This window comes from Anthonomus grandis, chromosome 5 (genome assembly GCF_022605725.1).
Source record: "Anthonomus grandis grandis chromosome 5, icAntGran1.3, whole genome shotgun sequence".
NCBI classification, from domain to species: Eukaryota; Metazoa; Arthropoda; class Insecta; order Coleoptera; family Curculionidae; genus Anthonomus; species Anthonomus grandis.
In genome coordinates this window covers 4000812-4022921 of record NC_065550.1, presented here as the reverse complement: position 1 = coordinate 4022921, position 22110 = coordinate 4000812, and the positions used below count along the sequence as shown (strand labels likewise).

The 22110-nt window shown below is 33.7% G+C and overlaps 1 protein-coding gene and 1 long non-coding RNA gene across 2 annotated transcripts in view; one reads left to right on the top strand and one right to left on the bottom strand.

Annotated features, from left to right (window-relative positions):
• Positions 1–2136: 2136 nt before the first annotated feature.
• Positions 2137–22110, bottom strand: part of LOC126736815 (MTOR-associated protein MEAK7) — a 41893-nt gene continuing 21919 nt past the window's right edge. Inside the window, exons 7-9 of the mRNA XM_050441372.1 lie at positions 11214–11440; positions 10955–11158; positions 2137–2654 (exon numbers count right to left, since the gene is read on the bottom strand). Of these exons, the coding sequence (XP_050297329.1) occupies positions 2553–2654; positions 10955–11158; positions 11214–11440 (533 nt within the window). The 3' untranslated portion in view covers positions 2137–2552. The remainder of the gene's footprint in view (positions 2655–10954; positions 11159–11213; positions 11441–22110) is intronic.
• On the top strand, positions 16780–18162 carry LOC126736827 (uncharacterized). The gene is made up of 3 exons (XR_007660793.1): positions 16780–17216; positions 17274–17617; positions 17701–18162. It is a non-coding gene; the product is annotated as an uncharacterized LOC126736827 (long non-coding RNA).

The following is a 22110-nucleotide window of genomic DNA, read 5'->3' as shown; positions in this document are numbered from 1 at the left end:
GTTTAAATATTAAGAATTTAGTAGCCCAATGGGCAAAATTAAAACAAAGAAGACTTAAGGTCATAAGTAATTTGTAAATACTAGTTAATATAAGTTGTAAGTTTTGAATAAGTTTACAGTGAAAGAACCGCACTATAACCAGTATACTTATTTGTTAGAATGTAAAATAAATACTACGAGTTGAAAATTGAACCGATTTTTTTATTTGTTAGTGATATGCAAAAAGAGTTTATTGACTTAATTAATTCTCTAATTGTCTAACCTTCTACTTTATAAGTTGGTTAAAAAAATATCCCAGTTGGTAAAAATACAATTCTTTCCCCCCCCCAACACCGGACTTTTCGGTACGTCCCTATAAACAACAAAATGCTGAAAACACTACCTGAAAATACACTCTTGGACATAAAAACCATATATAACAAATGTATGAGTCTGTGCTATTTTCCGGTCGAATGGAAAAAAGCAATTGTGGTAGTAATACCTAAACAGGGTAAAAACTTTAAAAAACCAGAAAGTTACTGACCCATTAGTCTGCTGCCATCACTGGGAAAAATCTTTAAAGAGACGGTACTAAGCAGATTATGGGAGGAGCTAGATGAACTCAAAACAATCCCGAAAGAGCAGTGCGGATTTACAAGAGGATTATCAAGTGAGTTGCAGCTTGCCCGAATACAACAGAGTCTGGTGGTTTCATTTAATGCGAAGGGATCTACCGCCATGATCACGCTCAACATCGAAAAGGCCTTCATTAGAGTGTGGCATGACGGTTTGATCTATAGGTTGCAGAAATTTGGGGTGTCCGCACGGTTCACTAAATTTATTCAAAATTTCCTGAAAGACAGGGAATTTACTGTTAAAATAAATGGGACTATCACCTCCTTTAACAGGATGAGAGCGGGAGTTCCCCAAGGCTCCCCGCTCGCATCAATTTTATTCAACATATACCAAGCGGACATTCCAAAAAGCACACACTATTCGCGAGTCGCATTATTCGCGGACGACACTTAGTCCAGATATCAGCGTACATGCAGAGTCATCTAGATAAAATTATAGAGTGGGCAAACAACTGGAAAATCAAAATAAATAGTAAGAAAACAGAGGCCATTCTAATAACAAAAAAGCATGACCGCAACATCCCAAATTTGGCAATTTCGGGCACGCTGGTCCCCTGGAAAGGCGAGAAAAAGTACCTAGGAGTATATTTCGACAAAAAGAATAACTTCAAAACGCACATTATAAAGCAAAATAATTCATGCAATGGAACCATTCATGCGCTCTACTCCTTTCTCTGCAGAAGCAGTAAGCTCTCTTTGACTAATAAATGAATGGTCTATAAACAGGTTCTACGTCCTAAACTACTTTATGCCTTAAACATTTTCTGGAATACCACGAAAACGAACTTCAGAAAGCTTCAGGTATTTCAAAATAAGTGTTTGATGTTCACAAATGCACCCTTCTTCGTAAGGAATGTTGATCTGCACTCTGACTGCAAACTTGATACAAGAATACATAGTTAAAAAACATTTCAAGTTCAATAAAAAAGTCAGAAGTGTGGACAACTCCCTAATAGGAGAATTTCTCCTGAGACCAAGAGAAAACCCGTGGAACATGGAAAGGCGTAATGTGATAGTAGCAGCCGAATTCAAATATACTGACTAAAACAGTTCTTTTAGTATCTGAGTTGAAACCAAAGGACTGAGATCGCTCAGTCCTCCGCCCGACTCACTCAGGCTTTGTTTTCTCTGCGACGAGTGGGGCTCGGGCTCTGGCTCCGCCCAAAGATAACTGGCAACCTTTCCCCGAAGCCTAATTACTCTTTCCTATCCTGAAATAAGTTAAAAATCTTTTAACCCAACCTCAGCACCCAGATGCTACAGAGAAAAGTAGTATAGGAGCTTAAAGTACCATAGAACGCAGTTGCAACTAAGAAGACCGGCAAGAGCAATAACAGCTAGTCCGGAAGAAACCAGTGTAACAAAGGGGACGTAATTAGACAATTTTTGTTGGTCAAAATTGGTTGTATAAATTCTTTGGATTGTTTTACATATAAAATATTGGTAAATGTAATAATGTGTGAATCATGCAAAACATTCATGGCAAAACTGTTCCGATCAAGTCAAAGAAAATAGTTGATCATTGACGGCAACTAAAATTTAATTGACCCGTAATTATTATGTCATATATAACAATAGTAGTATAATTAAAAACGGACAACCTGTATCTTATCCGGATTAGTCATGTAGTGTAAACAAAATGTGATTTGGCACTTAAAACAATAATCAACCAATCTTTAAATAAAATTACTACTTAGTGAAAACGTCTTGGTCCGAATGAAGTCGATATTTTCTTTTGATTTCGTGATATTACGATCTAAAAATATGGTGATAATCACAATACAATTATTAGGAAAAAAACGACTGACGTCGAGGTCACGAAAGTTAATATATATACTGTGCATGTTGAGTGTTGTGTGTGCAACGGAAACTAGATAAGTCTGCGATGTAAGTCTCAATATTAAGAACTTGTTCCTTCGTCAGTTTACCAGGTTGATTTTATGTGTTCGGGGGCTCCCGAAGACCCTCGCTGTGAATCGTCTTGCCTGCCATTTTTAACATAGCTTTGCTTTCGGCGTTTCCGTCTAGTATACTTCCACCCTAAAAAAAAGGTATAAAACTATATTTCATATACATAACGTTTTTATAAATAAAGCAAAAATAAATATTTCTGGTAGTCTTAAGTAATCGTTTTTAGTGTGTACAGGGTATCCGAGTCAAATTCGAGCCTCACCATTGAGATCTCGTAAACTACAAGAGATACAAGGTCGGTTAAATTGAGGCAAAGTTGCGCAGTTTGGTGCGCATTAAAACGCCTGTTTGGAATTTGAAAAATTCGAAATACTTCCGAAGATATTTGGAAAAAACCAAATATTCTCGATTTCATTTTTTTTTTACGACTCTATTTGAATAGACATAACAAAATAAATTACTCATTCTCCTGGCTACTTTCTATACTTTACAAAATGGTGTCGTCAGATTTTCAAACCGACGTTTCGTACTTAAGTTATCATCATCAAGTTTGTTTTTTTTAAATACGGCCCTGCATTTTTTATTACAAATTTTAAAAGCCCCTTACGTTTCCAAACCAATGATGTATCGCACTTATTTAAAAATTTTATATTAATGGACATTTCCATACGGACTCATGTGTTAAAGAGAAAGACAAAAAATATATTTTTAATAGGATTAAAAACCTTTTTTTTACAATAACAAAAAAGGTTAATAAATATTAAAATTATGAAAGTAGCATTCTTCAAATCTTAAGCCCTGAGATAAATATGTAGAAATTTTAGCAATTATTTATCAAAGTGGCGGTGCGTCGTGATAATAATTTAGGATATACGGGATCAATACGGAAGTTTTGTTAAACCAAGGATTAAATATGGAAGACGAGTCGATTCCGAATAGAAACAAATTATATTAGACACTGTAACTTTTAAAACCATTGCAGAGTAGAAAGTAAAATGAATAATTTTAAATTATTATATAGTCGCAGACTATATTATGCACGCGAGGTCGGGCCCGAAAAATCGTGTTTTTTTGGAAATAAAAATTCATATCTTTGGCTGTATGGCCAGCGAAACGATGAAATTTGGCATAGGATCTCTCAATACATTGGGAATGATGGATCCGTAAACGAATTTTTTTTCGGATACCATCAAACGGAGTGGTACTTTCTCAAAGTCAAAAATTCGTAAAAAAACGGGTCAAATTCCTTTCAGACGCGAGTACTCAAATAAAAAGCCTTTAAAAGACTTTAAATTTTTAGGACATAATGGTCGGTGGGGGCTTAAGAACTGTATACTTTTTGGGCCAGATCGGTATACAGGGTGAGTTATTATAAGCGAACAAAAGTGACTAAAAAAAAAATTCAAACTTCTCCAGAGGCTAAAAAAAAATTTTTATAAAAAAAGTGTTTCGGCGAAAATACTTCATTTTATAAGAGATTTGACATACTTGGAGCTTTTTTTTGTAAAAAATTTATTTTACGAGTTCTGGCATTTTCAGTTTTTTGAGATTTTCCGCCAAACGATACTTATTTTGGGAAAATTTTTTTTTTTTAAATAACTTCATCTTTTACCTTTCATATGCCATGTAACCGAAATTTTCGTAAGCCATACAGGGCGAGCAATAATGAACTTTACCCATGGAGGTCCGACCCGAAAATCACATTTTATTTAATAACTTTTTCGTAGTGGCATCTGGACCATTTATATTCTCAGGCATTAAATACTTTAATAACCCCAGTATTTTTGTAAAATTACAATCTTCCAACTTTAATAGGTTCTGAGCAATTCGAATTTTCGCGCTTAATTCATTTGCGGCGTCCCTGTACATGGTGGAAAGATCAAACAACATCTAAAGGATCCGAAAGTTTGTTTTACAACACATACTAAAATTTCAGGGTTCCGGCGATAGTACAAGTACCCGAAAAATGCGATTTTATGAAAAAAGTCAATTTTTTTGCGTTTTTGCAGGTAATTGGAGGTGTCAACCTAAACTCTAAAGAAATGGCTAGTGGGAACAATACTTTGACGCATGGTGGGTAAAAATTTTTTGCTCGTGACAGGTGGCCGGGACTTGGTTGGGTTTTTTGTAAAATTATGAATGAAAATGAACCGGAAACGATCAGGGAAAGGAAGCACCGAATCAGAAAATGAATGGGCTTTCCGAATCTGTGCATATCAATTGGGGAAATTGTGTATTGCGGCCAGGAAAATTCGGCAAACATTTTGACGTCTTTGAAAAATGCCGTTTTTTTGAAAAGTCAGTGGTTTTATACCGGGGTGAGGCGAAATGAAATTTGCCCGATTATTTTATTAAAATTATTCGAATATATACACGGGTCAGTCGTAATGATCTATTTAATTTAAAATAAAAATTTAGATATTAGGTGAGTTTTTACTATTTAGTTTATTATTAATAAATGTTAACAATTCTTAAACATTGCTTTTGGGTTATAAATAAAAAATTTTTTAAATTATTGATTTTTAAGGTTAGTCGAGTATCATAACTTTTTTGGCATTGGTGCGATTTGGTTGAAATTTGGTACCTAGTACCTATTTCGGATAAGATTAATAAATTTTTACAGATATTTGACATGACTATGTTTTAAGGTCACGTGACTACCTTAACTTTCTTCCTATTCGTCCGATTTGATTGAAATTTGGTATTTGGGGTTTATTTCGGATGCAATTATTAATTTTTCACAGATATTTGACATTTGACTTCCAGGTCACGTGACGATTGTAACTTTTTTGCTATTGGTCTGATTGGGTTCAAATTTGGTATTTGGGCTTTATTTAGGATGCAATTATTAATTTTTTAAAGATATTTGACATTTGACTTCCGGGTCACGTGACTATTGTAACTTTTTTGCTATGAGTCCGATTGGGTTCAAATTTGGTATTTATGCTTTATTTAGGATACAATTAATAAATTTTGACAGATAATTGACAAATTATATTTTAAAGTCACGTGACTTTCATAATTCTTTTGCTATTGATCCGATTGGGTTGAAATTTAGTATTTGGGCTTTATTTAGGATGCAAGTAATAGATTTTGACAGAAATTTGACATATTGAATTTTAAAGTCACGTGACTTCCATAATTTATTCGCTATTGATCCGATTGGGTTAAAATTTGGTATTTGGAGTTTTATTAGGATGCCATTATTAAATTTTTACAAATTTTTAAAATATTGCGTTTTTGAGTCACGTGACTATCAAAATTTATTTCCTATTCGCCCGATTTGATTGAAATTTCCTATTAGATTATATGTATATATTTATAGATAATATTTTGTATTATCCTATTGCTTTTATCTTAATTAGTTAAATTGTTTCTTAGATTTGCCTTTGAAAAAAAATTAAAAAATCATCGGTTCGGTATGCTTTAAAGGGAACTTATCTTCTTTCATAATATTGTAGCATTATTATAGATTTTGAAAAATTTTGTCATAAAGCTTTTTCATTACTTTTTAAATAATCTTTAGCTAAAAAAAAGAAATTTTTAATTTGGAGCATGTTTTGAAAAATTTTAATTTTGGGCCCGATTTTGTTTGAAAATCGATAAATGCAAATAAATAGGTTTTCTGTTCATTTTAGAGTCAAATCGATAATAACCTTTATGAAAGGTATCCTGAAGTAGTACAAGATAGAATAATAAAAAATTAAAGTTTTTCCATAGGGCTCTTGATATTTCGATATTTATGATTAATAGTTTTTTACAATTTTCTCCGATTCTGTGATAGCTAGAATCAATTAGTTTTAACATTCGAATACCTCGTGATATTCCGTAGAACTTTTATTTAAGACAAAAAGTTGTCAGAGTTATAGTTTATTTAGAAAAAAATAAAAACCATTTTTTCGCAACTTTTCATGGCCCTTTCGATTTTCGACAAAAAAAAATATTTTTTTCTTGTATTTTTTTTACTGGAAATTGCCAACTTAGGGTTTACATTATAATTTGTCGATTATCATTTTAAGAAAAAAAATGGTACCGTGGGAAAAAACGAGTTTTCTATTATTTTTTTTCACATTTTTACTAATATCTCGAATTCTATAGCTTCGATTCAATTCGTTGATGGTTTCTATTATTCCTTATTCTCCTCCTGTTAATTCTTTTTATATTTTGTTACAATTGCCTTTCGAAATAAAACTGAAAAATTAAAACAAATCGACGTAAAATCCTGTTTGTTCTATTTCAATAAATAGACCCTTATGGGAACTTCTCTCTCAATTTGGTATTTATGATTTAATTAGGATACAACTAATAACTTTTTTGCTATTGATCCGATTCTGTTGTAATTTGGTATTCATGCTTTATTTAGAATACAATTAATATACTTTGACAGATATTTGAAATATAAGACAGTATATTGACACACAACGCGACTATATAACAAATTATGGTTCTTTGAAGCATGATACCCCAACCACTGGTCATCTCTTTCCTTGGCATATAATCGTCGGTACACCTGATAATTTTTGTTTTCTTTTAAGAATTCCTTTATATCCATTCACAGACAAGACCTAAAGGTTCCAAATTGGTCCCCACGGACCAAAAGTATAGGAGCGAAGCGACTATACTTATTTTTAAGGCAAATAATAATCCTCGAGCTTCAATTAAAGTTTTCTCAAACGAAGTGGCACTACCGCGAATGACAGTTTGGAGAACTTTACATAATCGTGGATATAAACCTTACAAAATTCATATTTGTCAAACACTAAGACCTGGCGATGCTGAAAGACGCTTAGAATTTTGTTACTGGTTGCAAGATAAAGTTAATGAAGATTCCGACTTCCTAAATAAAATTATAGTGACAGATGAATGCAGTTTTTCCACAAATGGACTTAATAGACATAATGGATTTAATAGACATAACGAACACTATTGGTCAATAGAAAACCCAAGGCAGAATCAAGAAGTATGAGCTCAGGGACGACAATCATTTAATGTATGGGTCGGTATGTGGCACAATAAAATTATCGGCCCGTTTTTTCTTGAAGAAAATCTAACTTCCGAAAGATATGCAGAATTAATAAGGAACAATATAATGGATTCCTTTATGGAAGAACCTTTGGATGTATTACGTCAACTATGGTGGCAACAGGACGGTGCACCACCCCATAATGGACGACGTCGGATAGGCTCAATGATTTCTTCTGCACAGTCGGAAAAAAATCTAGCTTCTAAAATTGTGCCAACCAAAGACCCCTTGAAATATTTGTCACACAAGTAGAGTCCGGGATACATTATTCTTATATCCAACAGATGATGAAATGAGAGTTTTGATTTCCAAAATAAAAAACTGAGTGCTTCTGCTTTTAATTTTTTGGTAAATGTTATAAATAACTCGTTTTCAGGAGGACATTTCCCAGACTTCATAAAAAAGGCTATAATCATACCGTACACAAAGATGGGGATGCTTCATGTTCTTCAAACTATAGGCCAATTTCTCTTCTTCCGACATTGGCTAAAATTATAGAAAAACTCGTCAACGTTAGAGTCATTGGTTTTTTAAATAGGAACCACGTACTGAATTCAAATCAGTTTGGCTTTCGAGAATACATGGTGACAGATGACGCTCTGTTTTCCCTTTTGGATCAGCTGTAACGGGTGGCCAAATAAGCGAGGTAAGCGGCTGTATCTCAGGACCAGTACATCTGGCAACAATGGATTTTTTTTTATTATTATAAAAGTGGCCATGAGAAAATTCTGGAAATTATTTTTAAGTTCCGTATTTCACCGCAAGAGGGCGCAACTAAAAATTTAATAAAAGAAACGTCCTTTTTCTCCGAATACTTAAATATTAACTTATACTTTTGATACTATTTTTAGTAAGCCTAGATAATTTGCTATATTTTTGGTTTATGAATTAGTGGGGGAAGCTATTGAAAGTGCAATCAATTAAAATCGGTGTAAATTCTAAACCACTTATTCGATTTGAGCAATTCAAAATTTATTTGCAAGATAAATGTAGCTGCTTTAGAAGTCTGATCTCATCACTACCCTATAGTTCCTAATAAAACCGCCAGAGGGCGCAATTTGTAATAATTCCAGTTTTTTTCATTTTGCTCCAAAAATTCAAATTGAATGGTATATTTTTGACATCATATTTAAAAAGTAGATAAAATTGGCAAATACTGTAAAAACCGCACGATGATATCTTTGCTTGTTTTAAAGTTATAGCGAGTTAAAGTCTTTTACGCACCGAGTCCAAACTTATGTATCGCCATCTAGCGCTCGGCCTTATTAGTCTAGTTAACGTATAGTAGGCGGCAAAAACAAAAAGAACTTTTAAAAAGGATTGTATGGAAACGTCAAATATTTATTAGACGGCCAGTTTAAATCTGTTTTCAATTTTCTTTGCTCGATTTTTTGTAAAATTGCCTTGACAAATAATCAAGCTGTGGATTTGATTGCGGTTTTCTTTGGGTGCTCTCAAAATGCAGCAATAGCTGAAAGACAGTATGCCCTTCGGTATCCAGATCGCCGCCATTATGGCAGAAGAATTTTTCCACGGATAGAACAGCGACTACGCGATACTGGGAGTTTTAGTCGGCCCAAATTTAGAAGGAGCCGCTCTACTGGAAGAACTGAAGAAAACATTATTAATGTGTTAGCCTACGTAGAGTTTAATAGGCATATTGAAACTCGTGCGTTATCTTTAGATTTGGGAATAGCTCGAACTACTGTTCAAAATATACTTAAAGACCACAGCTTTTTATTATAATTTTCTTCTCGTATATAGGCATTTCTTTTTATTTTAAGGCTACACCCTTTCCATATAATCCTACACCAAGCTCTGAACCAACATGATTTTGAGCGCCGAATTGATTTTTGCCAATGGATACTAGCAATGATTCGCGAAAACAGGGATTTTTTGTCACAGATTCTGTGGACCGATGATTATTAGTCGGTTGAAAATCCTCGTTGGATGCGAGAAGTCCAGCACCAAGGCCGCTGGAGTGTAAACGTGTGCTGTGGCATTATCGGAATGAAAATTATTGGTCCTTATTTTTTTGATGGCACATTAACCGGTAATGTTTTTTTGCACCCGATTTAACATGCCTAGACTTTTACTTATAGGGTCGTTTAAAAGATATTGTGTACCAAACTCCACCTACAACAAGACAGGATATGGAAAACAGAATCCGTGGTGCAATAAATGAAATATCAGCTGCTGAAATCGAAACAGCAGTTTTATCCACCCAAAGAAGATTGGAAGCTTGTTTGGAAAGTGATGGAAAGCAGTTTGAACACCTATCGAGGCATTAAATATGTTTGGGTTTAACATCGGTCCTTTTCAGGAGCATAATTCAAATATAAAAAGAAATTCGTTAATAAAATTATTCGCCTTAGGAAAGTCACATAAACTTCCAGTTATTCTGTGATACATAGGTATTATTAATTTATAATTTATCAATCAATTATTACTTTAATACAACCCCATATAAAACCCATAATTAAATAACCCCATATAAAACCCAAACCAAACGTCAAAAACCCAAACATCATCCAAAACACCGTTAAAGATTGATACGTTCACACCTCCGCCCGACCTTTTCTCACTAGCCAAAAATTTCCGCAATCTGGGGGGGCGTGGTCTGCTCCACAGGCTCGCGTCCAATAACATCACACTCAGACCTCATAAATACAAGCAACCAAACCTTAATCCGACTAGTCGGTTCCAATTCTCCGAGTGAGTCACAAGTCCAAGCACCTAGATGCGACCCAGAATTATACAAAGATGGCGCCTAATCTCGATAAAGGATTTATTCAAAAGACCGGCAAGAGCAGTACAAGCTAGTCCGGAAGTACAGTGTAAAACATCACATCAATTTAGGCTCGGTGCGTAAAAAACTTTAATTCGCTATAACTTTAAAACGAGCAAAGATATCATCGTGCGGTTTTCACAGTACTTTTGCAAATTTTATTTGCTTTTTAAATAGGATGTCAAAAATATACCATTTAATTTGAATTTTTAGAGCAAAATAAAAAAACTGGAATTTTTACAAATTGCGCCCTCTGGCGCTTTTATTAGAAACTATAGAGTAGTGATGATATCAGACTTTTAAAGCAGCTACATTTATCTAGCAAATAAATTTTGAATTGCTAAAATCAAATGAGTGGTTTAGAATTTACAGCGATTTTAATGATTCCACTTTCAATAGCTTCCCCCACGCCTACTTTCGTTCGTACGTCAATAATTCATAAACCAAAATGATTGATGATAAGAAATTTCCATTGTTGCCAGATGTACAGGTCCTGAGATACAGCCGCTTATTTGGCCACCCGGTACATTTACGTCTCGTTACGGTTACGGCCTCTTCATTTTGAATATACTTAGCAAAAAATAGCAAATTTTCCGACAACAAAATTACGCGACTTACCTTTCCAGTAACCCTCTCGCCCTTCTCTTGAGGAGTAGGAGGTGGCTGTCCGAGTCCCCACACCTCCATATGCCTAAAGTGAAACTCTTTTGTATGCGACAATTGCTGATAACTTCCATACGTCGTACAAGATTCACTCGAATGTCCTTTTCCATATTCCGCGTCAATCCATAGACCACAGTAGCCAAACTGACCGCCCATAGCCTTAAACAAACGTCCTTAGGTACTTAAAGCGTACGGTTTTGGGTTTGAAACGTACCAATCCATTAGGCATGGTCTGTTGGTGTAAATTCAGGTACTGAAAGTGTTGATTGTACCCTGTAGATGGAAACACGCGCATTCTAGGTGCTAGGGTGAACAAAAAACTGCTGTCGTCCCCAAAAAAATTTGGGCCTAACGCCCAATTTGCTGGAGCGAAGCCTCCGAAGATATAGCCGCTTCGGTCTTCTAGTACTAGGACTGATGGGCCTTGATTTACTATGCGACCTATAAAAATGTATAAGATAGTATACAATGAGCATTGGTCAAGTAGAATAAATTCAAAAAAAATTAAAATAAACGGAAGCGTCTACGAAAAACAGTCGGAAACGTCGATTAGTATTTCTAATTGAGTATTTTTTATACAGGATTTATTATGTAATAATGACCAATACAACTTTTTTATTTTAAATAAAAAAGTTGTATTGTTGTAAAAAGTTGTATTGGTGCGTCACCGAGCGGAACATAGGAAATCCCATGTAAATTTTAAGGGGGTCAATTATTGGCTTCCCTGTACATTTTACAGAAAAAATGTAAGATAACTTTTTAAAGAGACCAATCTGGCAAACCCTCGTGCAAAGTTTTGTCAAAAAAAAATTTAAAATAACTAATATAAAATAAAGGTGTTACAAAAATTGTTCGAGTTAGTATACAACAAAAAATCAAGCTAAAAATAGCCAGTCTGTCTAATCGACATTTTAAATTTTACATGACGTTTACATTTTTACGATATTTTTGTCTGTCTCTGACCATGCAAATGGTCCATTGCATGGAGCAGATTGCAGTGACCATTTGCATGGTCAGAGACAGACATAAATGGCTATATGCTTCAGAGATGGAAGTTAATTCAAAAAATGAAGAAGGACTTCTGGAAAGTATGGTCCACAGAATACCTAAGTAGACTACAAATGCGGTACAAATGGAAAGAAGACAAAGAGAATTTGAAAATAGGGACAGTAGTGCTTATCAAAGAAGACAACGTTAACCCAGCAAGATGGCCATTAACGAAAATAACCAAAGTGCACCCAAGTGATAACAACAAAGTTCGAGTAGTCACCCTCCGAAAAGGAAATACGGAAACAAAAAGGGCAGTAACAAAATTAATCCCGTTACCATGCGAAAAGGTACAAGACTATCATCAACCCGCACAGACAGTGAAAAGCAATGTAACAATCCTAAAGAACAACCCAAAATTTCAGCGTAGCCGACAACCAAAACATGGAATTACGCTATTAGACATCCTGCTGTTTCACCATTTTTATGCCAACAAGTGGGACAGCAAACTATACAATCAAGCAACCCGCGAAAGGCCTATTTATCGAGCATCTGGGAACATCCAGAATCGAGAGAGGAGAATTTAGGCTTCAACTCAATATCAACAAAAGTCGAATTGATGATGACAGTAAAAAGGTCTCACAGGTAATAAGTCGATTCCAAAGCCTATGTGAGAAAGCTAAACAACTTTCAACAGCAACAAACTGTCAAACATTGGCACACCATCTTCTAGATAAAGAAAAAGAGATAGAGTTGCTTAACACTGGATTATTTGGAGTTCGCCGCAAAAGAAGAGGACTTTTTGGCCAATTCCTAACATCGGTTTTTGGAGTAAATGATTAAGTTTATAGGGACATCGACAGCTTACAGTCGAACCAAGAAGAACTAATTCAGGCTTCCAAACACCAAAGCAAAGTAATGATCTCTGCTATCGCGCAGATCAATGAAACAGAGGTAAAAATGGAGCAGCACATCAATCGATTCCAAGAGAAAATAAGCCAAAGTATGGAAATCATCAATAAGATGAAAGGGTATGAACGCATAACAGACAGTAATGAAGTTAATATTCATATCCTTATGGTCTATCAGCTGGCATCAAATTTCATAGCTGAAATAAGTAGCTACTATTTAAAACTCTTCAAGATACGATTTGAACAAGAATCGATTTTCACCATCTTATCACCAGCCCATGTACACAAAATTCCTCAGAAAGCCAACGAAAAATTACCATCTCATTTAAAAATAAGGCAGGTACCCATAAAGACATCGCTAAAAGAAGAGGGAAGATAATGGCCAAAAATTTTTACACATTTTGCGATTGAAGATATTTCCGATTTCAACCTATATCCTACAGCTCTACACGTTGAAAATAATTCCTACTGGTCTCTGGACATACCTAATGACATTTTAGCTGTAGACTACAACAATCAACAATACTTTGAGCTATCACACAATGAATTAACAGCATGTACACATCGAAGCAGCCATTATTTGTGTTCGCCGACAACAGTTAGGAACATAGACGCCAGTCCAAATTGCGTCATTGACGAAATATATCAACGACATCAAGGGAATTCTTGCAACATAACAAAACATAACCTCCACACGACTATTTGGAAACAGTTTTATACTCCAAATACATGGATGTTTATCTCTCCAAATCCCATAAGCATCGCAATCACGTGCAATGGCATACGAGAAGAAATGGTATTAAACACCACTGGTATAATTCAGTTAACCGAAGCATGCATTCTAAAAACAAAACAAAATAATATAATTGCAAACCGATTTGATACCGTTCCTGTTGTTTCTAGTTATACAAAAACATCAACATTTATTAATTTATTAATGTCAGCGACCTATACCATACAAAAACAAACACAGTCAGCAGTTTTTCAAGAGAAGCCGTGTTCAAGGTATCAGATGATCTGACTAACCTTTCGATTGACGAGCAACGACTAGGCCAGCAGCTGGAAGGCAAGATATGGAAAAAAGTCACACTCCACTCCTATACTGCAGGGGGCTGTACTATACTGATCATCATCCTAGTGTCTTGCGTATTCCTATGGGTTATTAAAATTAGACAATACAAGCAACGAGAACCCAGACATAAGACCGGAGAGACCGAGATGGTAGAACTCCGTCCCTTAAATCTTCCTACAGCAAGTAGCAGAGAGAGCGGGGAAGATGTGTAATCGACATTTTTAATTTTAAATTTATTAATTTAAAAATTCTATTTTTTACTTAAGTATATAAAACTGTTTATGTTAGTCCATCAAGGTGCGTAGTATAGTTTATAAAAACATAGGTCTGTCACCCGAATCACGAACTGTTTAGTTTTTTAAAACAATTTGCAAGGTTTCATCATTGGGAATGTAGGAAGTATTGTAAAGAGAAAACATCTTAGTTTTGAAAATTACCATGAATTGTTAGTTTAAGACTGATATAAATAGTTGTAGTTTTGGGTGAATAAATCAGTATTGAATTCTACAATCAAGTGGTTCTTTACTCAACCTATTACGGCCAAGCCATCCTTGCCTGTAAACCTATAGTGAGGCTGCTATAGGGTAATAGGGAATAAAAAAGGTTTAAGGGAACCCTCCCTAAATCTTTTCAGTCATAAAAAAAAACAGGTAAAACCATCACCATAGTGAGAGTGAAGGGTCATAAAATATACATTATAAAAAAAATTAGTAAAATTTAATAAAATAATACAATTATAGTGTTGTACTAAAAAAATAATATATGAATACATTGAAATAAAGATAATAAAATTAAATATCTCTGATGCAGTGATGCCGAATGCTGATGTAGAAATCGAAAAAAACAACACATTTTATAATATCATAAAAATGTGTCACTTATTTTGACAGGGAAAATAATACTATTCCTCTTTAATAAAATATGAAGCATTTTTTTTCATAAAATATAATAAAATACTCTATAAAGAATTCAACAGAGTTAAATGAATGTAGATAACGTCCCTATATTAAAGAAACAGGCAACAACATCGCAAAGCCGCTCGACCGCATTGTTGATTCCACCGGCACAAGTATACTTTACCAGTGATGTCAAAGAAATATTTATATGATAAATATTTGTCATTAATAGATTATGCTTTAAATTATAAACAATATTACCGTTTATGAACTCTTTATGCGTTTTTTTTAATATACTTCATTAGAGAAAAAAGGTAGTTATTTAATAAAAGGCATTTTTATGAAAATTAAATCTTTTATAATTATTATAGATTTCTTAATAACTTTTTATTATTCTACGTATATGACGACGATTGTCCCTTGATATGATTGATGTATTGAAAATATCTTTATTTACTTATGAAAAGATCGGCCTAAATCGCCTTATCCCTATGGTGCGGCACAAACGGCACAAGTTTATACTATTGTACAGGGTGGCCAAATAAGAATGCGAGGTACTGTATCTGGGAAACTATTCATCGTAGAAGCTTGCGATAAAAAAATTTATTACTAAAATGGCCAAGAGAATGACCTGGAAAATATTTTCAAGTTTCTAAAATGGCCGCTAGGGGGCGCAACTGCAATCTTGAATCTAGAAAACTGATGTTTCTGTAAATTTTGCTGAATTAACCTAACAAAAAAATAGCTGATTATTAAAGTATCATCATCTTGGCACTAATGTTTCCGGACTAGCTACATGGCTCCTGCCGGTCTTCTGACTGTTAATTTACCGAGATTTAGGCGCCTATCTTTTGTTTATGCGGTCGCATCAGAGTGCTTTGGTTTGTAAGGCGCGGAGCATGGGAATCGACTGTCGGGACGTGAAAAGGAGCATACGTTAAAATACAAATATGCCCAGCCAATCAGAGAAATTGAGAGTGGAGCAGCACTGCTGATCCTTTCGTGAAAGTTCGTACGTCAAATTTCGTTGCCGATTAGCTACGGAAATTGAAAATCAAGGCATTGGTTTTGTTTAACTTAACCTATATTGCAGATTTTATTTGCTTTGCTTGCTTCCTAATAATTGATTTAATTATCAACAATTATATCAACTTTGCGACTATTTGAGTGAAAATTCATGGTGTATAGTGTTGAGTGTTTACTCCATTATCTATACAATCCATATCTGTGATGGTTTTAAGCTAAAAAACAAGCAAGTTAGTGTTTGAGTTTCATTACCTTTCAATAAACTTGCCAGTGTTTCTTAGTGCATAATTTCCTTCCACTTAAACCAATATTTGCACTTATCTGTTGCTGTCTGTTTTTTGCCAGACAATTATGGCATCACTAAGGTAAGATACATGTAATTTTTTTTATTCTAATTTGAATAATTATTTATTTTGCAGTGAACAAAATGCAATCTGTGAAGTTTGTGATAAGGAATTTTCAAGCACATCTACCAGAAACAGGCATTGGAAAAAGTTTCACCCTGAATTTGTTGGAAAGGAACAAATAAAACACATTATGTCCAATGTGTACTAATGATATCCAGACATTTTCATATTTTAACTGTTTAAACAAACATTTGCTTGATATTCACCATATAACTGTCAAAGAATCAATTTTAAATTTTAGGAATTTTGAAGAATTCACATCTTGGAGGGCACAAGATAATAGGGAAGTAGATTATGCTTGTCAGACCCAAGACAAGTTTAAGAATGGGGAAGAACACATATTTTACAGTTGCAATAGGAGCGATATCAGAGGTTGTACAAAGTGTTAGTTATCATTATCAAACATACATTCGCATTCAAGGAACATGTCAACAAGACCAAACTCAAAAGATCAAACAAAAATAGCTATCAGCATAAAATTGTACTAGAAGCCCATAACAAAGCCGAAAAAATGAATGGTAAGGTAGAATTTTTAGAATTTGGAAAATTTAAAGTACAAAGTGTTTCGGTAAGTGGTAAGTTCTATGTTGTGTCTTGTCATGAACTATGTGATGAGCAATGTCGCACTGGATACTGTAACATCTGTAAAATATGTTTTCATAAAAACAGATGTGAGTGTCCAGAAAATTCAAACCAGTACTTTGTAAACATATACATGCTGTAGCCATTTTTAAGCAGAGAAGCGAGTTTGTTGTAGGTTCCCCAACTGTGAGTGAAGAGGAAGAGGATAATGTTTTGTTTGTTGATCAACCCACAACTAGCCAAATCAATTATCAGGAGGATGTAAACCATTTTATTCAGTAGAGTTCAAAAATGAAAGTCGATAGTTCTGCAATGGACTTTGAAGAAAATCGAGAAGTAGTTTGAGTAAAATATAAGTTACATTTTTATTACATCGTTTATACTTATTTTAAGATTGCATTGCAAGAAATTTGTAGCTATAGCAGAAGTTTAGATAAAAATGCATTTGCCAGATTTATGGCTGTAATCAACAAATTTAAAAATAAAGAGGTGGAGGAAGAAAATTCTCAGGGCATTGAAAAGAAAAGAAAAATTGAAAAACAAATGTAATATCCAAATAAAAAATAAGCTAGATTTCTTTGTGTATTTAATGGCTAGATAATATTTGAATTGTAGCTATTTTTTATGTTTGTATAGCTGTGAAGTTAACAAAAATAGGATGTGGTATTTTATATGGTATTTTGTGTTATAATCGGTATAATATAACTAAGTATATTTTTTGTAAGGTTTTGGTGCAGGTTTCAAATTGTAAATACAAATTTTATGTAAGAGGTCATATACATAACTAGGAATAGGTTTTGTAAGGCTTAATTTGGTGTAGGTTTCAAATTGTAAAAACAAATTTTAAGACGTCATAGGTGTTGGTTTCTGTATAACTATTTTTATATCTTTTATTTTAAGACTAAAATGTTAGCTTATTTTGTATGTTAATATTCAACTAATCATTTTCTATTACATTTTGTTTGCTATGTTTTTAATATTTTTTAGGGTGCAGAAAAGCTAATTAAATTAACTTGAAATTGACATGGAACGCGGGGGAAGATTCTCTGTGAGTATATATTTATTAATTAAAATGTATACAGAGCAGTAATTTTTTTTCATGTTACTATTGAACGGAAGTTTGAATGGTTTGGGCTGTATATACATGATCAGCAGAGATGACAAATAAGCTACAGAAGTGCGAGTCTACATACTATATACCAGATTGATACATTTAGCCTCCTTGCATTTAATTTTGAGGTTGTTGATATTAAAAATACCATAAATTATTATATTTAAATAACAAATAAATTTATAGATTTTTTATTATTTGAAATAAACAAAGTTAAAATATAATTTCTACGTTTTTTTTTGTTTTCTGTTCTTATACTTTGACTTTTTAGTCATATTTACCCTTTATCCAGCTTTTCCAACCATATAATATATACTTTATATCAACCACTAAAGTATAATGTATAGAATATGTATAGTGGTAGTGGACAAAATAATTAAAATAATATACTTTCAAATAACTATTGACAATTATTATATTAATAAGGTGCATATTAGAATTATGACATAGAGGTATGTAAAAATGCGAACTTTAAAATGTTCACCATATATTGTTAAAAAATTTAATTGCCATTTATTTTTATTTTCTAACTTTTTTATTTATCCACTCATCCACCTATTAACCAATTAATTTATCAGCTCTACACATCAATTCAATTTCGTATCACCCCATTTTTAATATTTAACTAACAATAATAATTAAATAATTCATACATGGCGCTTACACGTATCGCTATATCAAATGATTAACAAATTTCGTCAATAAAAGAGATAATTTGCTATAAAAACCAAATTTGGCAAGTATTTATAAAATATTTTTAAAATAATAATTGATCACACGCTGTAAATATTAAAAAAAATCAATAATCCATTTACTAATAATAGCTAAAATATCTTCTTATTAAATGTTTTTAATGCATATTGCACTTTTCTTCATCTAAAATATATACGCATCATAAAAACCTTATTAAATATAAATATGAATAGAAAAACTCTACATACATTGAAAATTTCCTATTTTGAATTTGGCGGTTCGCATACCACGCCCTCGCGGATGCCGAAGCGCTCTCATTGGCTAGGCATATTTGTATTTTAACGTATGCTGTGAAAAGGTGGGTTATATTTATACCTTTGGGTCGCTCTGGGATTGGTGGCTCGCCCAAGCGCAGGCCACGCCCCCCAAAAGCTTTAGGTTTTGACCGTCAAATGGCATCTTGAATGAGGTCGATTTTTGCGGTGTCGTAGAATGGACAGTTTGCGCTATGTTTGGGCTTGATGTTTTTGTAGGTTTATTATGAGAAAAGGCCTCTCCACGGCCGGTTTTCTCGCCATTTTAGAAAGAATTTTTTCAGTTCTTCATTCTCGAGGGACCTTATGCGCTCTTTGAATTTGATGTGTTTCATTTTTATAAACTCCTCTATGGTCTCAATACGGCAATCCTCTCTTATATCTATGTTCCTTGCATAAAAAGGTGCATTTGTGATTGTTCTTAAAGTTTTATTTTGAAATCTTTCTAATCTTGTGAGGTTTGTTTCTGTTATATTTGTTAGCACGCATGAGCCATAGAGGAGCTTAGGTCTAATGATTTGTTTATAAATCAAGAGTTTATTCTCAATCGACATCTTGCTCCTTCGACCCAGAAAAGAGTAGAGTTTCTGTACCAAGCCATTGCATTGATTAAGCTGCCTTTTGATGTGAAAACTGAAATTGTTTTTGTTGTCAAAAAAGACCCCTAGGTAGCGAATCTCGCTCTTCCAGGGAACCTCTGTGCCCAATACCACCAAGTTTGGAATGTCACGATCTCTTTTTTTTTGTAATTAAAATTGCCTCCGTCTTGTCTTCATTGATCTTTATCTTCCATGTTTTTGCCCATAAGCAGAGTTTATCTATGTGGCTCTGTATATAAGCATTTATCTGGTCCAGATATTTGCAACTGGCGAAAACACAGGTGTCATCAGCGAAAAGTGCTAACTGTGAATAATGATCATTCTCCGGTATGTCCGCCTGGTAAATGTTAAATAATGTTGGGGAGAGTGGGGAGCCCTGGGGCACCCCTGCCCTCGCTTCTCTATATGGTAGAGTTTTATCGTCAATTTTGGCGGTAAAAGCTCTACCTTTTAAATAGTTTTGGATTAATTTCACCATTCCGGCGGACACACCGAATTTTACCATTTTGTATATCAATCCGCCATGCCACACCCGGTCGAAGGCTTTCTCGATGTCGAGTGTGATCATGGCGGTTGAGTATTTAGCATTGAATGAGTCCACAAGACTTTGTTGGATTCTCGCCAGTTGCATCTCCGTTGAGTGACCCTGCACAAAGCCATGCTGTTCTTTGGGGATTATTTTTAATCTTTCCGTTTCCTCTCTCAGCCTGTTTATTACCGCTTTTTCAAAAATTTTTCCAATTATTGGTAACAGACTGATGGGTCGATAACTCTCTGGTTTTGCTAAGTTTTTCCCCTGTTTTGGTATCATTGTTACTATTGCCCTTTTCCAAGCTTCAGGAAAATGGCACAGGTTAAGACATTAGTTGTATATTATTAGTAAATCCATTATTATGTTGTCAGGTAGCTTTTTTAACATTTTATTATTTATGTCATCATAACCTGGTGCTTTTCTGTTTAGCTGTAATGCTATAAGTTCTTTTATTTCATGTAATTTAATTTTTTTAGGGCTTATTATATTCCGTGGTTTTTTTTCTTCTATTATTTTATATGTATTTTTAATTTCTTCTTCTAGTGCTGGATTTTCAGGTCCTTCATTTAAGTTAAATTGTTTTTCTAGTGATTTGTTGAATGCCTTGACTTTTTCTAAGTCCGAGTACACTAGAGTTCCATCTTCTGTTTGTATGGGCGGAAAATTTGTTTTTGTTTCCCCTCTCAGTATCTTTGAAACCCTCCAAAAGTTTTTATGGTTTTCGTCATTGTTATTTAATTCTTGTAAAAAGTTATTCCATTTTTCGTTTCTAAAATCATATACTTCATTTTTTATTGTTTTGGTTAGACTGTTTGCTATTTTTTTTGTATCTGGGTCTTTGTATAACTTAGATTATTAAAGTAGAGACTAATCCGAACCTTTTTTATTTGAATAGTTTTGCTGTATCTCTAAAAATAAAGTGGTGGGGGGTGTTCAAAAGTTGGCTTAAAACACACCCTGTATACTAAAAACGCCTTCGCCGATTTTATTAAACTTGGGCTAGTTGAAAAAAGCTATTATTAAGCTATGAATATTATTATATTTCATGTTTTTTTAGTTTTACATCTCGCCGCTAGAGGGCTTTTTTCGGCTTTCTGACACAAATGACTAATTTTCTCAAAAAACTTAAATGCGTTGGTATGATTTTTTTTCATAGAAAAATAGCTAAATGATGTCTATATAATCTTGCGAAAACCGCAACTCGATATCTTGTTCCTAACCTAAAATATAGGCCAAAGAATATTTTATACCCTTAAATTTTAATTTTTTTATACTAATTATTTGGGAATTTTTTAAAATTCACTACTTTTGAAAACAAAATTTACCATTTTTGAAAATATTACTTAATATCACTAAAAGGTAAGTATTAATAATGCTTATATCAAAAATCAGACCTATTTTATGTTATATATTCACTATGGATATAATACGAAAAAAATAATTATTAGAAAGCAGGCCCTGGAATGCAACAAAACAAATGTCTACTCAAATTATAAACATTCCTCAAATTGTCAATAGTAAGTTGTCAAAAGTTTTACGTTACTTGAGCATTTTTTGTTTTTGCAAAATGCGTTTTACGAACGATGAAGCTGTTGATATGCTTGCGGTTTATTTTGAATGTCTTCAAAATGCTGCAGTAGCAAAAAGAGTTTATGCTGCTCGATATCCAAATCGAAGTCCTTGCGATGTTAGATTTTTTCCCCGATTAGTGGCGAACTTACGAGCCAATGGTAGTTTTCGGCCTAGGTTTCAACGGCCAAGAATTAGAAGAAATGTGGACAATATTAACAGCGTACTCATGTTAGCACAAGAGCATTATCCCTTGAATTAGGCATATCAAGAACAACGATTCAAAATATTTTGAAGGACAATAGGTAAATTCTAATAGCCATCGCCATATATGGATTTATTTAAGTTCAGCTTTTTTTTTAATATATTTATAGAAGGCACCCATATCATGTTAATTTACATCAGGCATTGG